The 8932-nt window shown below is 39.6% G+C and overlaps 1 protein-coding gene across 9 annotated transcripts in view; it reads right to left on the bottom strand.

Moving 5' to 3' along the window:
• The window catches only part of LOC111267157 (scavenger receptor class B member 1), a 46448-nt gene that overhangs the window by 30942 nt on the left and 6574 nt on the right, over positions 1–8932 (bottom strand). For 4 of the 9 annotated variants that reach the window (XR_002684445.2, XR_002684444.2, XR_002684446.2 and 1 more), the window contains exons 3-10: positions 3945–4102; positions 3517–3658; positions 3247–3357; positions 3029–3127; positions 2302–2562; positions 2023–2158; positions 1712–1897; positions 1288–1505 (exon numbers count right to left, since the gene is read on the bottom strand). Coding sequence is in view for 5 of the 9 variants with exons in the window: in XM_086971211.1 (XP_086827337.1) it covers positions 1192–1505; positions 1712–1897; positions 2023–2158; positions 2302–2562; positions 3029–3127; positions 3247–3357; positions 3517–3658; positions 3945–4102 (1407 nt within the window). In the remaining 4 variants the exon portion in view is untranslated. Of the gene's footprint in view, positions 1–6; positions 748–1095; positions 1506–1711; positions 1898–2022; positions 2159–2301; positions 2563–3028; positions 3128–3246; positions 3358–3516; positions 3659–3944; positions 4103–8932 lie in introns of those variants that run through there. The other 5 variants (XM_022845212.2, XM_086971211.1, XM_086971213.1 and 2 more) reach the window with 5 other exon arrangements.

Here is an 8932-nt window from a genome sequence, read left to right as displayed (position 1 = left end):
TATAGGACCATGTATATACTGCAGCTTCTTTATATCTTACTAACGAAAAAAGTTTCCGCATTTTCGTCACTGCGTTTATCTGATCGCAAACTTGCGAATCTAAAAACTCAAACCCATGTTAACTGGTTCTACAATTTCTCAGGGAATCCTTTCAGAATTCTGGCGAGCTTGAGGAAAATCGTGCTATAAAACAGCCGTATCTATACTTCTGTTCGTCGTTAAGGTAAATGGGTAGCCATGTGAACGGTAAAACGATAACGATGCGCTAGTGTCCTGCAGAAAGAATTCTGCAGAATCTGTAGCTTCTACATGACGTCATTGGAATACCGAGGCATTTGTGAACATCCAATTCAGGCATAAATAAGCCATTAAAATATAATGAATAACCTGGAAATGCAGTTCTTCATTGTGCTTGACCTCGTTCCATATATGAGACAACACAAACGATTACACATCGAACCTCGTGTCAACCTGAACAGAGTCAATATTCATTCTCCAATGTACACCTAATGGCAAAGCTCTGTTAGACTATTGTTGAGCAACGAGGTTCACGACGAGTCTCCCACTTAAAGGTTCTAATAATATAATTGCGTAGTAAATTCGTTTTGTCCGCAGCCTTCGGTGAGTGACAAGCTGGGGAGCGACCGTTTAGCAGTTTTAAAAAAAAAAAAGGCTTCAAGCTAAACGCGTCGTAGCAATCATCTTTACAGCCGCATAACCGCTTGACGAAGGCCGCTTCTCCTGCTTCTGGAAGAACAGTAGGAACAACGACATTACAGAATAATGAGTTCCTGGCTACATTTATCGATGGAATGAACTTGATAAAAACTTCACAAGGTAGGCGGCAAAATATTAGTTTTAAATACGCAAAGTACGTGGAAGTGGAGAGGGGTAACGTAAGAGCAACCCGGAAGGTAGGACATGTGAAGGCATTCAAACCGAAAATCATAGTGACTGCTCAGTCGAAAGAAACTGTAGCTTTTTTTTACGGCCTTCGTCAACACTAGGTTTTGCTCTTACCCTCGATGTTTTCCTCTTTGGCTTGGTGTGATCTTGGGCAGTTTATCTTTAAGCGAAGCTTGAAATTGTAGCTGCTTTGTCTTTCTTTTTGACCAAATGCTGTTTTCAAGGGAGCTGGCAATACAGTGTTGGAGCTCTCTTCGCGGTTTTGTATAGAAAGCAGTGGCCGTGCTAAAACACTAATCTGTCCTTTAAAAAGCTCGGATCCGGATTACTGATGTCCCATATGGAATTATAGTCGACGTATATTTTTTGTATGAGACGTACCGATCTTCTTGTGTACGCTATGACGTAGCCGAACGTACATATGATGACTATCAATCCTATGAGTACCCAAGCAAGTGCGGCAAAAGTCACATAATTGGCCAGATCCTCAGTGACAAGACGTATCTTAAATGCTATATCGTCATTAATCATAGCCGTCGTTTCCGTCCAAAACGTTGGCAAGAATACTCTTTTCTTAAATACTTGGAATTGCTTGAAGTCTGCAAAACGTTTGAAACAAAGAAAACGTCATTTAACTCTTAGGATAGAGTTCAAAAAGCCTGAAAATGAAATTTAATCAATACATTATATACTAAGATGAACATTTATAAAATACATTCGATCATAAGAAATAAATATACAACTATTTGTTTTACTTAATTAATACATATTGTTCAACAGATTTTTTGGATACCGCAGCGCTTACATTTGAAAGCATCGACGATAACGTTAAGTTGCAGTCTAGCGGATACCCTAAGGGGAATGCCCATTGTGGGCTCGACATCCATGAAGAACTCATGCAGCTCGGGATCGGGCGATAGGCCATCAACGGCTTCAGAAACAGATGAGGCGGCATACAGATGATGCGGGAGTGATGCTACTATTGGTGCGTCTGAAATATTGTATAAAAGGCGTACGTATTACAAACAGAGTTCCAAAATTCAACCTTTTAATAAATGCTCTAAAAGCTGATTTCCATGAACAGCAAAATACGTAGACAAGATTTGCAACACATACCTGGCTGGCATCGGTTGAGATCAAGAAGACCGTTAGGAAAGCATTCAGGATCTTTGCCCTTCTTCTTGGTACAGAAGCATTGATTCTCCTTGATGCTATAGTCAAACAGCCGTTGGCTAAGATGATATCGTAAAGCCTAGGATAGAAAATAAAATATGCAGATTTAATAGGTACTGGCTAGTTCACTAATACGTTAATTGTAAGCCATAATCAAATTACACAATGAAGACAAAGAAGATCGTAGACACTACTAAATAAGCTGACTACAAAGGGTCCTACCCGAATTCCCTTGACGGTCTCATTACAAAGAAAGTCCAGTCGCAATGAGCGGCAAATAGGCGAGACGAAAAACACCAAGGGTGTCTGTCTAGTGAGTGTATATGGCGGCCACATCTCACCGGTAGTTCCATTGATGAAGCTGCACGATCGCCGGAAAGCGAGTACCCTTTTCTTGCCGTCCCAGCTATCCACCGTGCCGTAGTTCTCCATCCCTTCTTCCCCCGTGTAGATTGTATAAATTCCGTCATCGCTATTGTTACGCTAAAATTTACATTAAGTCAAAAACGTGATAAAAAGTGCTCAACCAAAGCTTTACTTTTCTCATTATAGTATTTTACCATTTGGGACAAATGATAACATGTTCACCGTGTAATGCGCGAGAAAAACCGTGATCGATTTGAGTGTATAAAGAAAATGGTAGGATCTAAAACTGCAAGCAGCTGGCTCTACATAGAGAAAAAGCAGGTACTGTGCTGATAGCATCAATAATCTGCAAATATTTCAAACAGAAGATAATATAATAACATTTTAATAAGATTGCTCTGAATAAGGTGCCATAAGTTATCTTTATATTTCTTGGTAACCTAAAATAGTGCGTTTGTCTTTGGTTTTCTTTAATATTTAGAAAATAGTCTTTGATTTGAAGTCTTTATGGGATGAACATCTTCGATTGAAGCAGTCGGTACACTTAAATCTAGTTTGAATATCAAAACGGATTTTGACGTACGTTAACCTGGTACCCGAATCGTGTTGATGACGACCACCCCATCTCCTTTGCCACCCTAAGTAACGGATCCTGGTAACCCTCAAACAGTAACTCGCGAACCTAGCTCGATAGATAATTATTATCGTTATAAAAGTATTACATTTATTTCTATATCATTTACAAGTAAGTATCATTTACAAGTAAGATGCCCATGTTTTGGATATGTTTGGGGCGCGTACCTTCCTCTGGATCAGAAATGTTTGATTGTGTTTCTCGAAGAGTTCCTCTATAGTGTGCGCCATCATTGACTCCTCGTTAAGAAGAGCTTTTCTATTTTTATATGCTGAGCCCTGCACAGTAAAATTACGAAAACTATTAAGATGACATTTCATATTAAAATTACTGGTCTCATGAGGTTAGTCAGTAGTCCTGATAGATCTGATATTAACACGAGCTAAAATGAATTCGGCAAAAATGGTTTCTCGAAATTGTAAAATGTATTAACTTACAATCATCGGTACATTGAGAGTAAAGAGTTCATCATCGAGGTTTCCCACGCTGAGGTGTGGTAAGAAATCATACGAAACAATCTGACGGTACGATACTGTGCCATTTCCATTAAATGTAATATTGACTTTCTGGCGACGTTCCCTGACGTTAAGAGCAAAAGAAAAAGCAAGATAGTATTGAAAACGAGTCGGCCATGTATCGCCAGTTTTAATATTGAACGTGATATCACACGCAAATTAACCTGCATGCAAAAAACAATATGGCAGTCCCTTGGTAAAGGTTCACCGTCGCTCTCAAAGCAAGAAGAAGATCGGCGTCTTTTATGAACGGAAACCTTTATGAGACATTTAGTGAACTTAAACGGAACCGAGATTGAAATAGCCATAATATTGCGTCATGTGAACATAGTTTGCGTCGAGCTACCCACCTGTAAACAAACGGGCCCAGTTCGTTTACTGTAGGCTTGAGCCCAGCCAGTATTTTCTCCGGATTCGTATAGTTGAATAAGTACATTTTAACATTTATGGTTATGGGGGGTTCTTGCCAACTCTCAAAAACCTCGTTGGAGGGGTCGATTACTAAATTCTGCAAAATTAAAGATAGTTGTCTTTATTAGTACGTTATAATAATATATATATATCTTTAGCGACACGCAACTTGAATGCATTTCGGTAAATGTTTGCGGGGGGTCAGGCACGCTTGGTAAAAAATAGCACGGCCGTTACCACAAAATAGACACAGTGGAATTAACGGGCCTATAGTAATAAGCTGGTTTCTAATAAAGGGTTTCTAATAAACCTGGGTATATAATAAACGATTAGAAGGAATAATCTTGCAATGTACCTATTTTACTGAATATTGCACTTTTTATTTATTATTATAGCCCTATCAAAGGTACGAATGTTTACAGACTTGAAGAGGTGTATAAGAGCAATTGTATTTTGTTCTCCAAGAAACTGAACACCTAAAGCTGATTAGCCGATTATTAGAAGATATAAGACAATAACCGCTGTTGTTTACAATGTAACTCGTTATCTTCGTGCTCGCTTTGTATAAGAAAGCTATTAGAACTCAAATGATCAGAAAACAAACCATGATAACACTGAGGGATATGAATGCATCGTCGTGAAGAGATGGAAAAGCGATAAGGATGTAACGGCGTAACACGAATCATATAGGGATTAGTCGCTACGTTACATACTGTTGTTGTAGAGAAAATTAAATAGGTACAGATTATGAAACGTCTACGGTAAGAAACAAATTACTGACCGTAATCAATCAGAATGGATGACTACGTCCTGAGTAATGTGGACGAAACCCAACATGATCACTAAGGCAAAAATCTCTAACATGGCTTTCGTACGATGCGAAGTGCTCGAAAAAAAGCACGGCTTCAGCATTACGGATTTACTTCAAGTGGGGATGAAGTATTCGATCGAAGACTGTTATCTTTACGGCCATTTCTCGGCACTTGGAGAAGTGGAGCACATGGTGCGGCCGACATTCTCAAACAAAGATCCATAATGATCATTTAGAATTTTTGATGAACTATAGCATAAACATGAACTCCTTCTAGTGGATATGAGACACAAAAACAAAAAGACCATCTACACTTGAAATTGCTTTGGTGTTTCAGGAAGTAGCTAATGATATTTGCAATGCACAGGAATTTATGTTATAACAGAAATCAATTGTTGGCTCGTATCATTAAAAAGGGTTCTTTCGGTATGAAGCAACGAATAATAAGCGTAGGCCTTTTTTAACATTAGACAAAAAAAAATTGAAAGATTAGAAATTATAGTTTTTGCATGATCTGTTGGATGCGTCAAAATGTATCGATTTCCTATTATATTAATCCGTTAATTTTACCGACACGTTTATGTGCGATAGAATAGAAGTTTGTATAGGTCTCGTTCAATTTGTTCTCGCAGTGAATAAAATGTGTATTCTATAAAAAAAAAAAAAAACCTTTGTTCACATATAATAAGTAAGTACGAGCCATAGGTGTCGCAAGGAACACTGGCCATGCCTCGTCGCCTGTACATACTTCTGGAAATGTGATGTAGCAAAAAATCACTAGCTCGAATGGTGACTTAAACGTCAATTTTTTACCATATTTTTTTTACTGGCGTACCGTTGGAGGGGCAGCTTTAGTATGATGGCACTTTTCAATGTCAACATGGAGATCCTTTATTACACTAAGTGGGGGGGGGGGGGGGGTACAACGAGTGATGTTATTTACTTGCAAATGACAGAGCTGCTTCAAGTTACGGTATTCGCTGTTGACATAATATAGACCAATGTTTGTTTGTGATGCTTTCGAATAAAATGCAATGAACAATGAACTTAGACGATTGGGTCGCTTCATTATCGTACCTCATTCATCCGATTGACAAGTAACGATTCAATAACATTTGAGTACTTACAAATGATGCATTCGTCTCTCTTGGGGACTCTATTCCAAGACAACTCATAGCCAATTTCGTCATCTGTCGCATGGCTCCCAGCAGAACAGGAATGACAAAGCAAAGTTGCGTACTAGTATAAGGAAAACAGAAGTTCCGCATATCGTTCCATTCTCATCTATCACTGATTTGAGTAAAAAATGTGCGCGCAAGTTCGTACAACGCTCAAAAATGATGCAGAAATGATAGTGAAGATTGTTTGTGAAGGATGCTCTGCAAAATATTGCATCGAAGGCATAACGAAAGCACGCATTCTGTTCTCCGTACGTATTTTTTTCTGCTACTGGGTGATCTTCGCAGATGCTGCACACTGCCGGGTGATATCGTCGCAGAAAATAGGCGCTGCCAACAGAACACTGACCGCCGGCTGCGCACTGGCTGCTGAGCGACTGGATAGCAGCGTTACCACTAGTGAATGATCGCAATGGACAGAGTTATTCTAGCATTATTAGATTTATGGGCATCAATGATGGGCCAGCTGCGGGCAACCTAGTGGCCGATCAGCGTTACGTCTCATTTTGAGTGCTTTCATTGGTTTGAGCATTTACGAAAGCTGTCTGTACGAATGTGGAATCCTTTCTAGTCAGTCGACCGACTGACGGTGGTCAATACTAGCGGCTGGCCATTCGATTTCTAAGTTCGTTTGATACCCCCTAGGAACAGCACGAGATACTTGACTACGAATTCAATAATGCGGTAATTATGACTAAATTTTAATGAACAACGTATGTATCTAGTAACAGTTTCAATGGAAATCCGATAACCTCTCCTGCCCGTTTAAAGAGGACAAGCATCATTTTCTTTCTGCTTTGCAAAAAGTTTAGATATAGTCCAGTTTTTCTTACCTATCGCTATCTGTATTGTGCTTACAGACCGGCACCATTTGTTTATCAGATACTACCAGTTGACAAACTGGTGATAGTGACGTTTGCGGAAAACGCTATCCAGGAGCCCTAGGTATTGGAGGTGATCAATTCTTTGGCAGCTACTATACCCTAACCAGAATCAGAAAAGGAAGACTGGATGCTGGATCACACAACAAATACGCGACCCGAGTTCGATGCTGATGAAAACAAAGCTAACCAAGCTATTATAAGAGTGTGATAGCGGTAATCGTCCAGCGAGACCTGCTTTCAAATGCTGCTTGCTTGTCTGCCCCCGTCCGGCACCGCCATCTTTAAGGTGCATAACCGTCGGCTGCAATGTCTGATATTCACTATGTCTGCCTGACCACTACTTGTTTTGTTTCTTTTTTATTATAACGTTTTATTTTTGATAAAAAGGCGTGTCTAGACGAATCGTGTCCATGACGTGCACCTGACCAGGTTCCCAAGCTAGTTTCAGCATGCTTCGGTTGAAAAGCACGAGTACTGCACCCACTTGAGTGCTAAAGCGCACTAATAATCGTAAAAGAAGACCAGAACGACTCTAAATTATAGCTGGATAACATTGAGAGGTTTTTTTGAAGCTGAAAGGTGTCGGGTGAAAGGAAATGGTCTAGAAATATCTACTTAGCTAAGGTAATTTCATTGGTATTTTAGTCAGTGAAGGTGCATCTATAATTGTATGTACGTAAATGTACGGCTATGCATTGAAGCTAAGTTGAATCTGCCTACAGCTGCTTACATCCGTTTAAGATGGCTCGTTATAGTTTTGGGCATTTAAACGATATACTTTAGCTGTCATTTAAGCAACAGCCAGGACATATCTCATCGTCAAGTTCGAGAAGTTAATAGGACTTTTTCTGAATCAACTATTAGAACCAGACGTTTACTTTTCAGTTTAACACAACTCTACAGTCTCTAATAGATATAATCTAATCTATTATAAACTATTCTACTACCCAGGACGCGGGCATCTAAAGACACGGATACGTTCTTAAGCTTTATTTCAAGGACTATCTATATAAAAGCAGACCTACACCTAAGCACAATTTCATATGTGCTTTAAGTGTCATTCCTCGCAATCAATTTAAATTGGGGCCTAAACCGCTACCTATCCTTTTCAAGATGTTCCTCGTTTTATCCGCATAGACCTTTTTAATAGTAACCGCAAGTCTGGCGATATCAGAATACGAAAACTCGTTAAATTACACTCTGATACACTACAAACTTGTTTTGATACCAGTCAGAAATCCCAAAAATGTGAGGGTCTGAAGTGGCCGAAAAATTCAAAAGAGCTAAAAACTTTCAGCAAGTCCAACCATCGAATTTTACCTGAATGGCATTATTGGCAATTAATATTCCCTTGCCTAGACCGGCTATCAATCTCTGTGGCAAAAACCTAGGTGCACCAAAAAATTGATTTGGATAAATTTTCAAGCAGGTTAACTAAGAATCTTATTGACTCTTCTACTTTCCTCACGGAAGTCTTCTTCAGATATTTAGGAAACCGTATGAAAACTGACAATAACGTACACCTTCGATCTTAGACAAATAAGGAAATTTCTAGTCGTCATGGGAGTTCGTATAGCGCGGAAACGCTGAACAATAGTTGATTTTCGCTCAGAATCCAGAACGACACATCAAAACGAGCTAGTTGTCCGATCCTGGCTTTTCTCTGGCATCAAGAATAGCTGGTGAGTAATTATTATCCAACGGTCTGGCAAGGTTTATCTCAACTTAGGCGCGGCCCACCGTATTTCACCTGTTTTAGGTGTACATCATCGGTTGTGAATTGTCTGACCCGTTTTTTGAAGGCGGAGCGTTCATCAGGGATCAAACTTTGGCATTGCCCTGTTACTAGACTCTCGCTACTGGACAGGAATCGCCGCCACCGAAGTGCACTTCACCCTATTTGAAGTCAGTAGATACAAAAACCGGCATTGGAAAAGTCCATTCAACCGGTGTCAAGAGCGGTTGCAAGTTTGTCCCTCACTAACACTGCACTTCAAAGAAACATCGTACCCTTAGTCGACGATCGTACCACAAATAACAAAGTCATGATTTTG

The sequence above is a fragment of the Varroa jacobsoni genome, unplaced genomic scaffold (assembly GCF_002532875.2).
Source record: "Varroa jacobsoni isolate VJ856 unplaced genomic scaffold, vjacob_1.0 scaffold_1153, whole genome shotgun sequence".
Taxonomy (NCBI): domain Eukaryota; kingdom Metazoa; phylum Arthropoda; class Arachnida; order Mesostigmata; family Varroidae; genus Varroa; species Varroa jacobsoni.
The sequence above is the reverse complement of the archived record's forward strand: the minus strand, read 5'-3'. Positions and strand labels throughout refer to the sequence as shown.